The following is a 20,800-nucleotide window of genomic DNA, read 5'->3' as shown; positions in this document are numbered from 1 at the left end:
CAAGGACCAGCCAAGGACCAGCCAAGGACCAGCCAAGGGCCAGCCAAGGACCAGCCAAGGACCAGCAAAGGGCCAGCCAAGGACCAGCCTAGGACCAGCCAAGGACCAGCCAAGGACCAGCCAAGGACCAGCCAAGGGCCAGCCAAGGGCCAGCCAAGGACCAGCAAAGGGCCAGCCAAGGACCAGCCTAGGACCAGCCAAGGACCAGCCAAGGACCAGCCAAGGACCAGCAAAGGGCCAGCCAAGGACCAGCAAGGACCAGCCAAGGACCAGCCAAGGACCAGCAAAGGGCCAGCCAAGGACCAGCCAAGGACCAGCCAAGGGCCCATCAAGGAAAGTGGGGAAATTATGAATGCCTACTACTGTTAGTCCTAATGATTGGTTTTATATTGATGCTGCTACCTTCTGAAATCCCATAAAAGTCAGCAGATAATTTTTTTTCCCCGTCTGTTTTTTCTTTATCAGTTAATATATTAGAGGACAGTCTGTAAGATGTGATGAGTTTTCTGAAGGAGTTTTGATGGACTATTTGGTTGCAGATAGACAGTGAAAACCTACAGTAAAAACAAACATTTAAAGAGTCATTAAACCCAACAAGAGGAGTTAAGAATCCCTGTTTTAACTAGTTTAACTAAATGATAAAAGACATGACCAGTGAAAAACCTTGTATGGACAGATTGCCCTCCTGCTCTGTTCTCCCTGTGTTCTATAAACCTCTCAGTTTAACTTATAGAAATCCCAGTCACCATGTTAACGAATGCAGAGCTGTAAGCCAGAAGGATCAGAAGATCTTAAAACCCTTGAGCAGGGTGAGTGTGGCAGCCCTCCGTTTGCTCTGAACCCTGGAAGTCTTCACTGTGACCAGCTTGGCGGTGGTGGGAGCTGGCAGCTCCTTGTAGTCCAGAGCGGAGAAAGAGTGGACGCCAAGCAGCGCTTTGTCCTCGCTGACGTAGGCGGCACTGAGCAAATTCCTGCGTTCGTTGCATGGCTTGGCTCTCCGCACAGCTTTGTAGAAGATGTGCTGTACGGAGTGGAAGTCACGACAAGCAGAAACCTCAAAAAACAAGCAGCCGTAGCGAGTCGCCAAGGCCTCAGCATCACTCTGACTCACCTGCCTGAGAGAAAACATCAGCAGAAAGGACTGAATGTTCTGATCTCCCCACTCAACCAATTCCTTGTCTAATTTGGGGGGTGGGGGTACAATTTCCAAATCCAAGTTATACAAAAAAATAAAATAAAGACAGGGTCATTGATGTCTTTTATAACTGATACAGAATAATAGAAAATGTCTGACCAAAAGTATCAAAGTATTTTCTTATTGATTTAATCTTCATTCGGAAACTAAGAAATGGATATATAAAATGTGTAATATGTATAATTAGAGTGTAAGTGTCAAAAATGTAGAGTCAATGTATTTATTTCCAATTATCTGAGACTGAATCTAATGTAATTTATGAAAACAATTATGATGAAAGAATATTTCTTCATATCATTTTAGACCATAATTTGAGACTGATTAATAAAACATGGAGATAAAAGCAGAAAAAGCTGTTTTTATATAAATCTTAAACACCAGGTAACAAAAAAAAAATGGTTCAATTATATTTCTAACACTTTAAACTCTTTTAAATGTAAAAAAGGTTTAGCAAATCATGCGAAAGTGCAGAAAAGTAATGTTTTAGTGTTTAACCAAATTTAAAACATTTAAGAAAAAATTAAAACCCAATTATTTTATTAAAAAAGGCTTCTTGTAGATCATCTTTACAATATTTTGTCATTGCAAATAAAGGCCCAGCTGCTCCAAGGATTGTGAAGCGAGTCGACTTTAACAGAATTTGGCATAATCTGCTGCTCTGGGTGTTTGGTTTTGTTCAAGTTTTCGCTTTGGGTTTCAGTCGGACTAACATGTTATTCTGTGTTTGCTGCTAAGATTTATATCACTTTTGAACTGCCTCTCATTGTAGTTTAATCCTCCTTTAATCGACTATTCAGCATTCTTTTGTCTTTGCTCTTGTTATCTATTTATTGTTTACAGTTACCTACATAAGTTATGTTTCCAATGGCATCATAGTTATCTTAAGTTAACTCCCTTCTCTTAGCCTCTAGTTTCTCCCTAGTCGTTCTGTATTTTCTAGTCATTCTGTATTTTCTAGTCATTCTCCTATAGTTTCATTTAAGTTCTTTCCAAGTTAAATTTCAGCCCTGTTGCATTCCCTGTTTACTCTCTGTTGCCCCCTAGTGCCCCTCTCCTTTCCCCTTAGCTCCCTTCTAGCTAATTCTTTCCACACCTGCTCCCAATTAGATGATTACTCCATTCGTTGTTCTGTTTGGCACATATACTCCTCTCCTGCAGTTACCTATAGCTGGAGTATCATCATTTCCGCCTAAAAGTCCTGTCACACCTTGATGATTTAGACCAGTGTATGCCTGATGTATAAAAACTCTGGCAAAAACGCTGACATGCGTTGGATAAGTTATGGGCATGTTTTGGATAAGTTATGAGCACGCTGAAGCACGCTGAAAAACGTTGGCATACTGCAAGTATGTCAGGAAATTTGGAACATGCTCCAAATTTCTCGTATGCGGGGGTATGTCATACGTGGGCCATAAGTCACAGGAAAGTTATCTGATCATTGACATATCTTAAGTGTAAGTTACTCATAAGTCACGGCGTCTCATCGGGATATACAAGTTACCAATGAGAAACTTCTGCGTAACTTATCTAGATCTTCTCCCTAACGCATATCAGCGTATCTGCCGTGTTCCAGACGAGCGCTGAACGTGTTTCTAACTTCCAGCTACTGTATAATGGCGTATTGGCAGCGTTTTGGTATAAAGGGGGTTCACAGGAGGAAACCATCAGTTCTCCTCCAGACTTCATCCCCATCATAGGGTGAGCCAGAAGGTGAGTGATGGATCCTCCCTAAGTCCCGCCCACCACCAACACACTTCCTAGCAGACATGACGCTCAATCTGCTGACACCAGAAACCTGCTTTCTTTTTATTTTTTATTTTTATTTATAGTTTTTTTTGGGGGGGACGGTTAACAGCAGCAAGATTAATATCGCGATCAAAGACATCTTTTTTACAAGCTGGGCGCCTACGTGCACATCGCTGCCCCCCTCAGGACACTGGTTGTGCATCATTTCCAGGGCATTACGCTGCTGTGCGTTATGCAGAAGTTAGGCGGCCGATGGACAGAAGTTCTGGACTCGTTATGAATCCTCTATGTATACGCCCAGAATTTAAAATATACATAGAAAGTTCAGCGTATGCCAGCGTTTCAGGAGGTTCTGGGACGTTAATCATACGCTGGATAAATCTGCAAGTTGTGACAGGACCCTAAGGTTTGAGTTACCCTCCGGTTCCTGTGTTCCCTGATTTGCTGTTTCTTTTGCCACCACCCTCATCACCATCTCTCCCTCAATCTCTGCATTTGCACCCTCTACAAAACTCCACCCAACGTAACAAAATTTGGTCATTTTTACCCACTAAGGTGATAAAAAATACTTAGAAACATGTTTTGGCCTAATTTATATGTCTTGTCTTATATCTGTGAAGATTCTCAGTCATCCAGGTCTTGGTGAAACATTAAAGGGTCAGTTTAGTCAACTGGACGTGAAATTTTCTAGAAGACATTTCTCCTCTGATCCAACAGGCTTCTTCAGTTCTGATTCAGATATCGCTCACAATTCACTGGACCCTCCTGTGGAAATAAACATATGTGATGATATTCTTTATCATCCAGCCAAAGTTGGCCTGCTAGATGGTTCAGCAGGATGATTAAAATACAAAACTCAAAGTTCAAATAATCAATTGTGACTGAATTCATGGATTCAACCCGCTTAACATGCTGGTTTGAATTTAGAACAACTCATCAAGGGCGAACAACAACAAAACTTTATGGCGTTTTAATCCAAACCAATTTGACAGATTTTCACATTTTTATGCATTATCTCTGCCATGATCTTGGAACAAATGACTGGCTTAATGGTTCATTCCATTCACCTGCCTAGCTCCGCCCAGTTTCTCATCACGTTTCATCTTATCCACCTGCTCCTGCCTCTATTTAAAGATGCTTGCTCCCAGTCATCAGTGGCAGATTATTCAAGCCTTCAGTGAGAGTTCTCTAGCGTACCTGTTGTTGTTTTGATTGCCTGATCCTGACCAGTTCTGCCCTCGGACCTGTGAGGCTCCCTGTTCCTGTTTTACATGACATTACTTTGGACCCCTGCTGGTTTCTGCCCTCTGAACTATACCTGGATATGCCTCCTGACTGCGACTTGGATGTCCCCTGATTACCTCTTTGGATCTCTGATCTTCTTGTCTGGACTCCTGTTAACCTCTTCGACACTGACTTTGGCTTCATCTCCTTCGTCTGTTTGGATCTGCTCGTCAGCCAGTTCAGCAGCCTGATCTTCTGGATTCTACTCCTTCTTCTTGGCACAGAGTAAAATCTAAAACCAAAGATTCGGCCTTTGATGCCGTTGCTGCTGTTGCAGATCCAACGTAGATTGATTATGTGAATCACACTTATCTAGCTGCTTTGAATCCTGGGTCCTCTGTTGTGAGCCCTGACAATTCCAGATTATATATGCTTTCAGAAAGGCTTAAGCATGCTGTAGGAATTAAGGGAACCACACTAGACAGGTTTAAATCCTATCAGTCCTAAAGATTTCAGTTTGGTTATGTTTATGATAAATCTTGTTCGAGCTCTAGGGTTACTTGTGGAGTACCACAGGGATCAGTACTAGGGCAAATTCTCTTTTTTAATATCCATATGCTCTAAAATGTATCCGTCAGCATGAGATTAATTTCCACTGTTATGCAGTTGATACTCTGTCCTATATATAGTAAAAAAACAAACAAACATTTGTGTTATTTTTATCAGAATCTGTCATTTAAATCCCATATTAGATGGGTTTCTAAAATGTCCTTTTTTCTAAAGAAAACAAAATCTCCTGTCCAGGGGGAATGCTGAGAAACTAGTCCATGCATTTGTTGCTTTAAGTCTGGACTATTTTAATGTATTACCTTCAGGTGGTCCAGAAACCGTAGTTAAAAGCTTTTAGTCCTGTTTCTCTCCTAGACGTTAGCTATAGGCTCAGCTTCTGCTGTGACTAACTGGATGTGCTCTCTTTGATGCTTTTTGACATGAAAACTAACTCAGAGTTCGTCTACTTAACTGTTTCTTTCTCCAGACAGATTTACCTGTGGAGCTAGTTTCCCGTTACCTTTTCTAACATAGAAAATATTCATTGATCAGTGCTTCTATGTTGCTTTTGTGTATTTCTGCTTCTACCCCAGTCAGCCTCGGCAGATGACTGCTCACACTCAGCCTAGTTCTAATGGAGGTTTCTTCCCATTAAAGGGGAATCTCCAGTGTCACTCACTGCATGCTTACTGGGTGTAAGGGAGTGCTGTAGTCAATGACAGAATCAAAGCACACATCTATTGTTTCTATATGCTCACAAAGAGGGAATCCTGCAAAGTCAGTGACTGAATGCAGTCAGCTGGTTCTCCTTTGATAGCAAATCTTAACCAATCTATCTGGATATGATTGTATTATCTTTGTAAATGCCTTGAGATGACATGTGAGGTGAATTGTTGCTATAGAGACAAATTAAATTGAAAAGGATTTGAAGCTTTAAGATTTTATCACTCTTCTAACCCTTTAAACGAAAGTTCAATCAGCACAAAATAACCAATGGGTCATTATTTACACCTAAAACTAATACGTTTGCAGTGATTTTATGAATTTAGCGTTAATCAGTAAAAAAATTCAATTGAATTCAATTCGGTTTATTTATATAGCGCCAAATTCACAACACATGTCATCTCAAGGCACTTTCCAGTTCAACCAGATAATCCAGTAAAATTGATACAAAGTTTTCTATCTAAGGAAAACTAGCTGACTGCATTGACTCAAATACAATCCCTCACACTAAAATGAAAACAATAATAATTTTCTTTGTGATTACAAACCAGTAGGTGGCAGTAGTGTTCTTTGACAAACATGGACGCCTCCAGTAAAGCACATTCACATGAAAATTACTCTGAATTAAAAACACTGATCATTTATTGAACAGGATGGAATCATTTCAGATTTAAAGAACTTTCAGGAGTTTGGACTCTGAATGTGAGCGACTTTTCCTTTAAGTACATCAGACCCACTGTATTAGCATCCTGTTGGATGTGAGCTGAACCCAGCAGTGGTTCCTATTTTTTTTGTCTTAAAGTTGTGGTTTATACCTGATCGCAGGTGTCCATCACTCTAACAGTAACAGGCTGTTGGTCCACGATCTCATCTGATGAATAGATGTCCTCTAAAAAAAAAAACACAGAGGAAGTGGTGATGGTTTAAGAGATCTTTCCAAATATTAAGTGTGAAAGTAGAATAAAGTAGAATTTGCTAATGGTTAATATCTAGAACCTTCCTTCTTCCTGTTTATTATCATTATTATGGCCGGAAGAGAAACAAAGATTTCCACCTGACAATTTACAGCAATTACAAACTAAACAAATCCAACATATCCCACTCTGCAGACTCTATAGCATCTTATATGGGAACCAGAAAAAGTTTGGCTCAGATTCTGCAAATTCTATTCAAATAGAACAAATATTTATTTAAAATTGTCCTGCACAAAAATTACCATCACAGATTGAGAATTGGGGAGATTTTCAGATGGTGGACTGTCCATATTCTCCAGGGAACTTTTCCTTCTAGTGGTTTTCACTCTAGGCATTCTCAGAAAGGATTTAAAGAAAATCTCCAACCCAATCTGCTGGTTTCCTCAGATAAATAATTTCGCTGGTAATTTATAATTTGTTGTGCAATGTGAATAGGGATGCGAATCGAAACCCGGTTCCTGTTCAGAACCGGTTCCTTGTGTTCTGATTCCATGACACCATTTGGCAGCTCGCTTAACGATTCTCTTAACAGTTCCAGGCAGAACCAGAGCCGCTCTGGGCAGCACTACTTACTTAGGGTTACGGCACGTTTTCTACGCAAGTTATGCTCACAGCATTCAGTAAGCAAGTACGACGTGACCAGCCGTAAGTCTAGAAAAGCAAAAAAAAAAAAAATGGCTTCCCATCGGGTAAAGTGGCAATAACATCAGCAGGAGGAAATACCTCCAACATGCAGAAACACCTGCGCACACAACATGGCATCCATTTGAACGAATGCCATGTTTTTTATGCTTCCGGACAGAAGCTAAAGTTACGACCAGCATGGAAGGAAACTCAGGTGGTTAGTAGCTAGTTTTCTATCACTGGCTGAGCTTAATGTGGTTCCTAGTAAATCAGAAGCCATTTCTGGAAATAAACCAGGTTCCTGCCTCTCTTTGGGGTTATTAAACATGCTACCAAGAGGCTTCGCAGTTCAGGGAGCGAGAGAAAGGTGACGCTCTTTTATTTAAGTCAGGGGGAGATGAGTTTACTTCCCCAAATTGTACAGTAATACTTTTTAATTAAACGGATGCCTTCTCCATTAGATTTAGATGACTGTGAGGAGACGGGTAGCCTGGCTGGATCAGAGGCTGCAGCTCCTGTTCACTGCCTTCTGTTCTCGCCGAGGCAGGCAGAGATAAAATGTTCCAGGCGAAGGTAGACGAATGTCACCGAGCAATTACCAAGTTCATTGCTTCACAGAATCGATAAGAGAATCAGAATCGTGAAAATCTTATCAATTCCCAACCCTAAATATGACTGAATCAAAGGTCCCTGCTTTACATTAAAACTTCCACACAACTCCTAGAGTGGTGCAGCCTGAAAATCCATCCCTCCATGTTCTCCCTCTTAGTCCTTGTCAGGGTCCTGGTGGGGCCGGGGCCAATCTCCAGGAGTCTATAAGCAAGAGACCAGTTTCACCCTGGACAGGTCGTCAGTCGGTAGCAGGGCAACATGGAGACACACAAAGACACACAATCATGCACACAGACACTGATGCTACGTTCAGACCGCAAGCAGTAGAAGCAGCTTGTTTACATGCAAAGTCAGTGGTTGGCGCGCATCAGGTGCAGCAAAAGGTCCTGCAGCGCATTTGGAGCAGATCATCTGAACAGCTGAAGTAGCGACTCATGAGCTTCTGAGCATCTGAGATGCTTCAGGTGCAGCAGCTGCTGGAGTTGGAAATATTAAACTTTAGCTGCTGGATGCACCACATCAACCAATCAGAGAGGCTGATCTGGGAGCTGACAGGGAGACAGACACAGCACTGCTGATGCAGAGCGCTATGATCACTCCTCTGAAACAGTTTATTAACGCCTAAATTAACTTCAAATATAGAAATATATGGGGCCAAAATGGTAGCTTTAATATTTGCAAATGTGTGTGGAAAGTTGTGTGTCTGTATCTCGATTTGTGTGTGTGCAGTGGGATTTGAAAATGTGTAAATAAATCTATAAATGTGTGAGATTTGTGTGTCTGTACAACAATCTGCAAATGTGTAAAACTACTTGTGTGTAATCTGTTTTGCAAATGTGTAAAAAATCCACAAATCCGAATTCAGATCCACAAATGTGTACTGAGACTTGCAAATGTGTAGATCAATCTGTAAGCACACACAGAGACACTTGTGTCTGAAGTATTTTCGCTTCAAGACCCAGAAATACAGACAAATCATTGGTTACAAGTCAAGCGGTTTTTCGGTTGGCTCTCTTTACACACGTGATTTTTGCTACTCTTCTGCCGCGTGAGATGCACAAATGCGTAGAAGGATTTGTATGTGTATTTTCATGATTTGTAACCCCTTGCGCAGGCTCGCAGGCTCACATGCTGCCCTGAACGCAGGCTCGCAGGCTCACAGACAGCCTCTACCTTTTTTTTCCTCCGCTGCGGGAGTTGACGTGACAATGATGATATATTGATACCATTCAGTCAGAAAAAATTTAATCTATTATCAAACAAAAGGTTACGGAAAGAGGGCAGAAGCTGTGGGAAGAGCATAGAACTGGAAGGTGGCTTTATAGTATTCAAAGGAAAATTGGTGCAATGAGCACTGCATGAAAAGTGGGATTTTCGTCAATATACGGCACTGTAGATTGTTGTGGAACTTCAGGTTAGCGGCAGTATACGGCAATTTGCAGGCTTCGACGAAAACTCCCGTAAATTGTCAGAAATTGACGTGGAATTTCTTAGGCAGTGTTCCCCCCATGCCTCCCCCCCATGGAATTCTAGGGGAGGCTTTAACATGTAAATGAACATGCTGTGAGCTATACAAATGCAAACCAGGGTTGCAGGGGGGGTTTTACCCCCCCCCTGCAACCCTGGGTAAGAAAATCTCTGATACAAAGAGATCAGGTATAGCCTCTTACATTTTAGCTTGAATTGATTTATTTAATTAAAGTATAGAGACCAAAACAGATCTTTAGCTGACAGAGCAATACATTTAGAGCAGTAATTATTTTTTTTTAAATTTGCATTTAAGATAAAAAATAAAATGTTGTCTGTCAATATGCTCAATTCACAATTACTTAAGTGGAAAAGTTTCAAGAAATGATTCTGAGATGATTCACTTTATAACATGGCGCATTATCCTGTTGGAAGTAGCCATGAGAAGATTGGTACACTGTGGTCATAAGGACATAGGTCAGCATGCTAAATTGGTATTAAGTGGCCCAAAGTGTGGCAATAAATATCCCCCAAATAGATGGTAGAAATAGATCAGGCTCAGTATAGCCTAATTATAGACTCTTACATTTTAGCTTGAATTGATTTATTTAATTAAAGTACGCTAGATTACTGTGTATGCAAATGTTATGTAAAAAAAATACACAAAATAATTTACTTCAAAAATTAGTTTTAATCAGAATCAGTTGGCTGTAATGGTTAATTTTTTTTTTTAGATTTCCACTTTTTTTTTTTGTTGTTATTGAATATATAAGAAAACAATAACAATCTCAAATAACAAGTCAATAACAAATATTTCAATACAAGAAGAAATATCACAACTCCTGCTTTTGAAAAATAAAATTAAATGCACAGGCTGGAACAAAGTATAAATAAAATAAAATAAATAAAAATAAATAAAATAATAATAGTAGTTAAAGTAAATTAATCAGTGGGGACTACCAACTGAAATTCTTCAATTAACTCAAACAATTTAATTGCATTTAAATTCTGCATCTTTCTCAGACATCTTTTGAAAAGGGAAAGTTCATTTTTGAGAGCAGAGATTGAGAGGGAGCATTTTGCATAGCGACATTTATGGATATAATACTTTGTTACAATTATTAGAATATTGATTAAAAATTCCACATTTTTTTTTCTTTAATGGATAAACCGAATTGAATGTTTTGCCAGGAAATAAAATCTAAATTTATTGTTTTAGTTTTTGGGAATATATACAAACTATGCTCTAATTTCTAGATACCGATCTGTTTTTACTATAATTTAATTTGACAAACCGGGTCTTCTCTACATTCTTTTTTCTGTTTGGTGCGATTGCAATAGCGGGTCTTGATCTGGACGGACCGGAGGGGAGCAAAAAATAGCTCAGCTCCGTATTTTGACGGTGAAGGACGGAGAAGACGTACGTGGGCGGTGACGAGCGGAGGATGTGGAACAGCTCTCATTGATTTACATGACAGACAAGTAATACAGATAGTAGGATGGACATTTTATTAGAAATAAATCATACACTGTTCAGAATACGAAACATGGGGCTGATAGTTACATTTGTGTGGGTTCCAGCACATATTGGGGCGGAAGGAAACGAGAGGGCAGATAAAATGGCAAAAAGGGCAATTAAACATTCTATTAGTTTTATAGTTAAAATAAGTAAATCAGAAGGAAAGAGTATTATTAAAGAGAAACTTATGGAAATTTGGCAAAGAAGGTGGGATGAAGATAAAACAGGAAGATGGTTTTATAAAATTCAGAAGATGGTAGGAGAAAGAAGAAATGGAAGAAGAAATAGAAAGGATGAAAGAGTGATAACAAGGTTAAGATTTGGTCATACAGGACTTAATCATACACTTTTTAAAATACAAAAACATAAAACGGGCAAATGTGATTTCTGTGATAAATATGAAACCATAGAACATGTTATATTAGAATGTCATAAATATGAAAAAGAGAGAAGATATATGAGAAGAGAGTTTGAAGACATTAAGGAGAAGGTTAATTTATTAGATATACTGAGGAAAAATTTAGGGAGTAAACACATACAAATAATTATTCGATTTCTAAAGAAAACGAAATTATTCCATAGAATTTAATTATAGTAAGTGTGTTTGTGAGTGAAGGAATGATATACAAAGCTGTGCACAAATATGTTTATATTTTTAAGTGTGAATGTGTGAATGTATGTTTAGAAGAAGTTAGGGTAGAATGTATCAGGATCAATATTTAAACCATCACGAACCACACTCCATACCAGTAAGTGGCGGTAATGCTACTAACAGTTTGTTGCCAACCGCCATAAAACTCGACAAGAAGAAGAAGAAGACAGACAAGTACTCCGTACGTGAGCGGGGCGGAGCGCTGACGGAGTATGTGGAATCTGGGGGTAAAGGAGGACAAATACACGTCCGGCTGGGTGCAGCGCCGGACGCCGGACAGTGCAATGAAAATCCGGACTGTCCGCCCTAAAGCCGGACATCTGGCCACCCTATCTGCAGTCGAGCAACTTTGCGGGATATACAAACTCGAGGAAGAGAAGACGGGTGCACAACGCCACGCTAGCGGTAAATATATGTTCGATTACTGGTAGCTATGCTAAAAGCAGCCTAGCTTAGCTAGGCAAGCTAAAGACAGCCTAGCCTAGCTAGGTAAGCTAAAAGCAGCCTAGCCTAAAGCTTTACTAAAGTGTATTTTTTGTGATTCACAGGAAGCATTATGCCGTCTTAACAACTCGGAGACTAATTGCAGGCGCTATGAACCGGCAGGGGTAAGGTTTAAAGAATATGCTTTCATTCTGCGGTAAAAGGACATGGATACGGATGGATACCGACCATAGCTGTACTTTTTTTTTTTCACAGACTACAGTCGCCTCACAATGAGGCGGTGACCTCCTATTTGCTCGGATTTGCACGATGTTGATAAAGACGACATTGTGTGTAAGTGACTTGTTTTAATGTTTTCTCCTTCCTTGTTACTGTGACTTGCGTTTGATTTTTTTTATTTTTTTATTCATACCACTCTCATTTAATTGTTTTCCAGCTGCCTGTAAGACGTATTATGAGACGGTATGCAGGAGCTTCAGATACACGCTGCTAGCCAGCACGCTGCGTGCGGAGGCTGCCAGGCTATCTGCTCGGAGTCGGGCCAGACGAAAGAGGGTAAGACTTTATTTGGTGACTATTTTTCAGGTGCATTGATAGATGTGTTGTGTCCATATGCAGTGCGCTGATTCATGTTTTTTTTTTTTTCAGCTGCTGAAGGCGAGGCAGAGTGTGCCAGCAGATGAGGAAGTGGAACTCTGTAAGTCCGCCACCGTCGACCTCATGTCCGACGAAGAAGATGGTGTCGTTGGCGGTGTCTCTAGATGGATTGTACGGTCTCCGCCATTTCGTAGGCCGGATCTCACTGAACTCTGTGTTAAGCTGCAGTCCCGGTTAGAAGCGATGCCGAAGTACAGGGCCACGCACAGTAGGCGTCTGCACATCGGACCTGCCTCGGAGGGAATGCTGCCTGTTACCTCCAACCCCGAGGAAGCAAACGGACCGTTCACGGAGTTGTAATTTTTAGATACGCATGTGTTTGGATACGCGTTGTATATAGTTGGGTGTGTTTTAATAAAGCTCTTTCTTTGCATAAACAGCTTCCTGGCAAATCTTCATTTCCTGTATAAATTCATTCATGTCCTTGATGGTAGCATAATAATTGTGTAGTAGTGTAGGATAACATAAATACACAGCATATGAATGAATAAATATATGAATGAAGAAAATATATGAATATATATATATGAATGAATAAATATATATATATATGAATAAATATATATATGTAAATATATATATATGCCAACCAATCACGAGCGACTTCACTTGTTTAAAAAGAAGTGGTTCCGTCCAATACTCAGTACGAAAATTAAAGCCTGGCGTGGCCACGTGTGGTTTTGCTGCCAATCACGCTGTTTGAGAATAGTGGTTTCAGCCAATACTGAGAAGGTTATTCAAGCCAGACCTGGCCAGCCGCGCGGGTTTGCTGCATTCATATGCTAATTAGGGCCATTAGTACAGCTGCTCGCTCTCCACATACGTCAGAGTCCGTTTCCGACAATTTGTGGCACGACAAACGCGGACAAGCACGGGTTGCAAATTGTCGGAAACTGACGAAAATCAGGCAGATCTGCGGGAGTTTACGGGGGTTTACGGGGACGAAAATCTCACTTTTCATGCAGTGGAGGAGAATGGAAAGGAATAGAAAAGAGGTTATATCTAGATTAAGTTTCGAAAACACGGGGTTAAATGGAAACTTATTTAGAATGGGAACAGGAGGTTGTGGTTTTTGTTATCAAGGGGAGATGGTGGAACATGTTTTGTTATAAATATTTTATGGAGAGAAGGGAATTATTAAGTTGGTTGCAAGAAAATAAATTACAGTTAAATATACAAGATATTTTGGGGAAAAAATCTACTCCTGATTATTTTTGTAATTTGATAAACAATCTTGAAAAAACGAAATTGATAGAAAGGATATAAGTTTATTTATGTAAATATTGTTAATATTTATTTTTATTTTTCAGTGGGAAAATACATAGCATCCCGATCCACACTCCACTGAAGTAGATGGCGGTAATGTATGTGGCTGTATGTGAAGCAAGTTGTGCTGAACTGTCGCAGCAGAGAGAGGCTATCTGTGAGCCTGCGAGCCTGCGTTCAGGGCAGCATGTGAGCCTGCGAGCCTGCGCAAGGGGTTACAAATCGCGAAAATACACATACATATCCTACGCATTTGTGCATCTCACGCGGCAGAAGAGTAGCAAAAATCACGTGTGTAAAGAGAGCCAACCGAAAAACCGTTTGACTTGTAACCAATGATTTGTCTGTATTTCTGGGTCTTGAAGCGAAAATACTTCAGACACAAGTGTCTCTGTGTGCTTACAGATTGATCTACACATTTGCAAGTCTCAGTACACATTTGTGGATCTGAATACAGATTTGTGGATTTTTTTTACAGATTTGCCAATCTCAGTACACATTTGCAGATCTGAATACAGATTTGTGGATTTTTTACACATTTGCAAATCTCAGTACACATTTGCAGATCTGAATACAGATTTGTGGATTTTTTACACATTTGCAAAACAGATTACACACAAGTAGTTTTACACATTTGCAGATTGTTGTACGGACACACAAATCTCCTCACACATTTACAGATTTATTTACACATTTTCAAATCCCACTGCACACACACAAATCGAGATACAGACACACAACTCTCCACACACATTTGCAAATATTAAAGCTACCATTTTGGCCCCATAGAAAGCTGCTGGTAAAATTATCCTTTTGTCTGGAGTTTGGATCACATACGTGAAAAACACCTTCCAGTTTGTTCACATTAATGATAGATCTTCCTCATGCTCAAAGGTTACCTGTGGAGTACCACAGGGATCAGTGCTAGGAACATTTCTCTTTACTTTATACATGCTCCCAATTGGTAGAGTTATTAGACAGCATGGGATTAATTTTCACTGTTATGCTGATGATACCCAGCTATATCTGTCTATAATCCAGATGAAGCTAACCCATTACATGTTGGGATCTGGAGTTGTTCCACCTTTCCCCAGCAGAGTGCGCCGTGGGTTCTCTGGGCTGGAGCTCACCAGCACACCTGGAGCTCGTCAGCCCATTAGAGGACCCTCTACTTAAGCAGATGCCAGACCTTTCTTCGACGCCGCAGTGTTAGCTAAGTTTGGTTAGCGAACCTGAGCCTTTTGTCTTTGAGTTTTGTCCCCTAGAGAACACTGAATTCTAACCAGCCTTTGTCTTGTCGCTCCTAGGAAAACCTGTCTCTCGACCTAACCCCTCAATCCAAGGTCTGATCCAACAGTCAGAAGTTAGACGCTGCACCTGCTGAGCACTCTGTTAAACCAACAGTCTCTGGACCCAACCGGTTCCCCCCCTCTGAGAAGAAAGCCTGAAACTCTCCAAGGTATATTCTGCAAAAATCTGAAAACTAAACAACGCTTCCTATCCACCTGGTTAACCAAACTGTCATCTCTGCAGACGCCTGAGAATCCAGCCCGGACCTGTTTCCTGAACGCAGTCTTATTTTGTGCAAACATTTAATAAACTCTGTTAAACTTTTCATCTGTCTCCTGGTAGTGTTCTGCATGTGGGTTTGATTCAGATCCAATCATGACAGAACACTGCGGCCAAACACAAAGCCCAGCAGATCACCTCCAGAAGAGACTTGAGGAGCAGGACGCTCAAATCCATGGACACGCCCACACAATCCGTGAGTTACACAAACTACTGGAATATCAGAACCAAGTCCTGCAGAATTATGCCGGCTACATGGGAGGTGCTAACGCTACGCCGGCAGCCCGATCTGTTCCGGAACCACTTCCGCCTCTAAGGTCACCATCCGTGATGTCATTTCCTGAGTTCCATCCGAGTCTCCCTGAAAGATTTTCAGGTAACCAAAAGGAGTTTAAGGGTTTTTTGTTCCAGTGTCGTTTGCTTTTTGAACACTCCCCTGGCAGTTTTCCTAACGATAGGAAAAAGATTTCCTTTATTCTGTCCCAACTAACTGGTCGAGCCCTGGAATGGGTGGAGGCAAGATTTTCTTCTGAGTCCAGTTTTCGTTGTACAATTTCCCAATTTTTATCTGAGTTTTCTCAAGTCTTTAACCATGACTCAGATAAGACAATTGACTCTCGAGCCTTACCTAATCTCAAACAGGGAAATTCTACTGTTGCTGAGTTCTCCATTGACTTCCGGGTTAAGGCTGCAGCTTCTGGTTGGAACGAGTGCGCACTTAAGAGTGCTTACTTTAAAGCTCTTAACGATAACATTAAGGATGAACTCGCCACATTAGACGAACCAGCTAGTTTGGAGGATTTAATACGTCTGACCATCAGGTTAGATAACAGACTTCGTGCCAGAAGTAATTTTAGATTGAGAAATCTGAGTTCTGCTGTTTCTACTCCTGCATTAAGAAATGCTTCTGTTTCCCAATAACCCATAACCAAGCCTAGAGCTAAGAACCAGTCTCTTCCAACACCTGTCCAGGTCTCTCACTATACTCCATCTGATGGAACTGAGACCGAACCCATGCAGATTGGACACACCAGATTGTCCCCGGAGGAGAGGCAACGGAGATTTCAGGCTAAACTGTGTCTATACTGTGGTGAGACTGGCCATTTCATTGCCTTTTGCCCGACAAAATCAAAAGCCGGGGCCCGTCAGAGGATGTGAGGAGTCTGACGGGCCATCTGAGATCCGAGAAAACTCCTCACTTGTTGTTGCCTTCTACTCTGTTCTTTTCTAACCAGAATCTTACGTTATCTGCCTTCATAGATTCTGGTTGTGAGAAAAACCTAATTGACTCTGAACTGGTTCAGCAGTTAGGGATTGACACTGTCCCTTTAATTAAACCCCTCAGAGTTTCAGCTATCGATGGAAAGAAACTTAATCAAGTAACTCATCAGACTCAACCGTTAGAACTGCTTATCTCTGGAAACCATCGTGAGATGATAACGTTTTTTGTTTTTCCTTCAGCCTGTTCTCCCCTGGTGCTTGGTTTCGAGTGGCTGGAGCGTCATAACCCCCATATCAACTGGGCTGAACGCCACATTGAATCCTGGTCCACCTTCTGTCACGAGTCTTGTCTTCGTTCTGCGGCTCCTTCTGTTCAGTCCCCTAGAGGTAGGGGGGAGATGGACTCTCCTGACCTTACTTCTGTTCCTCCCGAGTATCATAATCTGGCACCAGTCTTCAGTAAGGTCAGTGCTACGTCTCTTCCACCTCACAGACCATACGATTGTGCCATAGATTTACTTCCTGGAGCCCCTCTCCCCAGCAGCAGATTGTATAACATTTCCAAACCTGAACGTGAAACTATGGACAAATACATCAATGAATCTCTAGCTGCTGGAATCATTCGCCCACCTTCATCCCCACTTGGTGCTGGTTTTTTCTTTGTGGGCAAAAAGGATGGTTCTCTGCGCCCCTGTATCGACTACAGGGGACTGAATCAGATTACTGTTAAAAATAAATACCCCCTGCCACTACTAGCATCAGCGTTCGAACCGGTTCAGGGGGCTACAATTTTCACCAAGCTTGACCTGAGAAACGCCTACCACCTCCTGAGAATAAGAGAAGGGGATGAATGGAAAACAGCTTTTAAAACCCCCTTAGGACAGATTGAATACTTGGTCATGCCTTTTGGTCTCACGAATGCTCCTGCCTGTTTCCAAGCTTTGGTCAATGATGTTCTCAGAGATTTTTTGAATGTCTTTGTTTTTGTCTACATCGACGATATTTTGATTTACTCCAAGAACCTCTCAGACCACAGAAAGCACGTTCGTCTAGTTCTTCAGAGACTTCTGGAAAATAAACTTTTTGTGAAAGCCGAGAAATGTGAATTTCATCAACAGTCTGTTACTTTTCTAGGGTTTGTGCTCGAGGGCGGGCAGGTGAAGCCATCAGAAGAAAAGATAAAGGCAGTTCCGGATTGGCCTACACCTGAGAACCGCAAGCAACTCCAAAGATTTCTCGGCTTCGCTAACTTTTACAGGAGGTTCATAAGAAATTACACCCAGACAGCTCAACCTCTCACTGCTCTTACCTCTGTAAAGAAAACATTTCAATGGACACCTGAGGCTGAGGCAGCTTTCAATAAGTTAAAGAGACTTTTTTCCAGTGCTCCCATCTTGGTCCAACCAGATCCTACGAAACAGTTCATCCTAGAGGTGGATGCCTCTGATTCCGGTGTGGGAGCTGTACTGTCTCAGCAATCTGACTCTGATCAAAAGACTCACCTGTGTGCATTCTTTTCTCGCAGATTATCCTCAGCCGAGCAAAACTATGATGTTGGTGATCGAGAACTTTTGGCCATTAAGCTTGCCTTGGAGGAATGGAGACACTGGCTTGAGGGGGCGGAACATCCGGTTCTGGTTTGGACTGACCACAAGAACCTTGCCTATATCCAATCAGCTAAAAGATTCAACCCTCGGCATTCAAGGTGGTCTCTGTTCTTCTCTCGATTCAATTTAATTATTTCCTACAGACCTGGTTCCAAGAACGTCAAGCCCGACTCTCTCTCTCGTCTGTATTCCTCTGATCAACCCGAGACACCTGAACCTGTTCTCCCAGCCACTTGCACTGTTGGGGCCGTTTCCTGGGAGATCACTGATTTAATCAACGCAGCCCTGGTCTCTGAACCTGACCCAGGTAACGGTCCTCCAAATAAGATGTACGTTCCATCCTCCGTCAGGTCCCGACTTATCCAGTGGATGCATACAGCAAGATTCTCGGCTCATCCTGGAGTTAGCAGAACCATCGCCCTCATACAACGATGATTCTGGTGGCAGTCTTTGCACAAAGACGTTAAAGAATACGTTCTGGCCTGTCCCATCTGCGCTAGGAACAAGACGTCACACCAACAACCTTCCGGTCTACTGCAACCTCTACCTGTTCCAACCCGTCCATGGTCTCACATCGCGGTGGATTTTGTCACCGGTCTCCCCATTTCTAGAGGTATGATTACAATCCTAACTATCATCGATCGTTTTTCCAAGGCTTGTCATCTCATTCCCCTCAGAAAGCTCCCCACTGCATTCCAGACGGCTCAACTCCTTGTGAAACACGTTTTTCGTCTCCATGGCATCCCTCAGGAAATCCTCTCCGATCGTGGTCCCCAGTTCATCTCTCAGATCTGGAAAGCTTTCTGTTCCGCACTCAACTGTAAATCTTCTCTTACGTCAGGTTATCACCCTCAGTCTAACGGGCAGACGGAGAGGATGAACCAGTAGCTTGAGTCCTCCCTCCGCTGCCTTACATCCAATAACCCAACTGACTGGAGCCAGTACCTGTCCTGGATAGAATACGCACATAACTCCCAGAGATCTGCTTCCACTGGTTTGTCTCCCTTTCAGGTGTCCTTGGGTTATCAGCCTCCACTTTTCCCCGCAGATGAGAGAGAGATCACAGTTAGATCAGTCCATCAACACATCCGCCGCAGCCAACGGATCTGGAGAGCTCTCACCTGTGCTTCCGCCACTACCAAGAGGTATGCGGATTCTCAGAGGCGCCCCGCTCCTGATTACACTCCAGGCCAGGAGGTCTGGTTGTCGACCCGAGACATCCCCCTCAAGGGGATGTCGAAAAAACTATCACCCAGGTTCATCGGTCCTTTCAAGATTGACCAAATCATCAACCCCTCTGCTGTCCCTCTACACTTGCCATCCTCCCTACGCATCCATCCCACTTTCCACGTCTCGCAGATCAAACCAGTCATCACTAGCTCCTTGTGCCCGCCTTCCGACTCCCCTCCGCCCGCCCTGGACATTGATGGTCATCCGGCTTACACTGTTTGCCGGATCGTAGACTCCCGTCGGCGAGGTCGCGGTTGGCAGTACCTCGTCGACTGGGAGGGCTATGGTCCGGAAGACCGCACCTGGGTCCCAGGCTCTTATAACCTCGATCCTTCCTTGATTGAGGAATATGAGAGTTCCCTCCCGTCCACTTCCTCTGGACCGCCAAGAGGCGGTCGTTGAGGGGGGGGTACTGTTGGGATCTGGAGTTGTTCCACCTTTCCCCAGCAGAGTGTGCCGTGGGTTCTCTGGGCTGGAGCTCACCAGCACACCTGGAGCTCATCAGTCCATTAGAGGACCCTCTACTTAAGCAGATGCCAGACCTTTCTTCGACGCCGCAGTGTTAGCTAAGTTTGGTTAGCGAACCTGAGCCTTTTGTCTTTGAGTTTTGTCCCCTAGAGAAAACTGAATTCTAACCAGCCTTTGTCTTGTCGCTCCTAGGAAAACCTGTCTCTCGTGTGAAGCTCTGGGAGAGCTTAACCAGAATCTGTTTGCCTGCCCTAGAGAGCCAAACCTGAAGATCTCACTTTGGAATCCACCTGCTGCTCTCGGAAGGAGAGCTAACCCCTCAATCCAAGGTCTGATCCAACAGTCAGAAGTTAGACGCTGCACCTGCTGAGCACTCTGTTAAACCAACAGTCTCTGGACCCAACCGGTTCCCCCCCTCTGAGAAGAAAGTCTGAAACTCTCCAAGGTATATTCTGCAAAAATCTGAAAACTAAACAACGCTTCCTATCCACCTGGTTAACCAAACTGTCATCTCTGCAGACGCCTGAGAATCCAGCCCGGACCTGTTTCCTGCACGCAGTCTGATTTTGTGCAAACATTTAATAAACTCTGTTAAACTTTTCATCTGTCTCCTGGTAGTGTTCTGCATGTGGGTTTGATTCAGAACCAATCATGACATTACATAGATTACAGGCATGTCTGAAGACATAAAAACCTGGATGACTCTTAACTTTCTGCTTCTGGATGCAGACGAAACAGAAGTTATAGTCTTTGGACAAGAGTCTCTGAAAAAGAAGCTGATTAGTCAGTCACTTCATTTGGATGGGATTAAACTAATTTCAGATAATAAAGTAAAAAATCATGGTGTTGTTTTTGATCAGGACCTATCTGTTGGGAGCTGGAGAAAATCCCATCTTTCTCCAGCAGAGTCCGCCGTGGATCCTCTGAGGGAGCCTCCTGCACAGGTGCAGCTCATCAAGACCATCAGAGGATCCACTACATAAGCTGCCTTCAGACCTTGCCTCAACGCCGCAGTGTTGTTCCAGTTGGTCAGCGCTAAAGCCTTGCTCCTTG

General features: G+C 42.4%; 1 protein-coding gene and 1 long non-coding RNA gene across 2 annotated transcripts in view; one reads left to right on the top strand and one right to left on the bottom strand.

Annotated features, from left to right (window-relative positions):
- Positions 1 to 258: 258 nt before the first annotated feature.
- rasl12 (RAS-like, family 12) overlaps positions 259 to 20,800 on the bottom strand; it is a 34,584-nt gene continuing 14,042 nt past the window's right edge. The window contains exons 3-5 of the mRNA XM_038304449.1: positions 6,253 to 6,326; positions 3,674 to 3,706; positions 259 to 1,234 (exon numbers count right to left, since the gene is read on the bottom strand). Coding sequence (XP_038160377.1) covers positions 782 to 1,234; positions 3,674 to 3,706; positions 6,253 to 6,326 — 560 coding nt within the window. The 3' untranslated portion in view covers positions 259 to 781. The remainder of the gene's footprint in view (positions 1,235 to 3,673; positions 3,707 to 6,252; positions 6,327 to 20,800) is intronic.
- LOC119796084 lies at positions 14,980 to 15,269 on the top strand. Its single transcript, XR_005282416.1, has 2 exons — positions 14,980 to 15,111; positions 15,186 to 15,269. It is a non-coding gene; the product is annotated as an uncharacterized LOC119796084 (long non-coding RNA).

The sequence above is a fragment of the Cyprinodon tularosa genome, unplaced genomic scaffold, assembly GCF_016077235.1.
Source record: "Cyprinodon tularosa strain WSP-4 unplaced genomic scaffold, ASM1607723v1 ctg534, whole genome shotgun sequence".
In the NCBI taxonomy this organism is placed as follows: Eukaryota; Metazoa; Chordata; class Actinopteri; order Cyprinodontiformes; family Cyprinodontidae; genus Cyprinodon; species Cyprinodon tularosa.
This window is presented reverse-complemented; position numbering and strand designations above follow the sequence as displayed.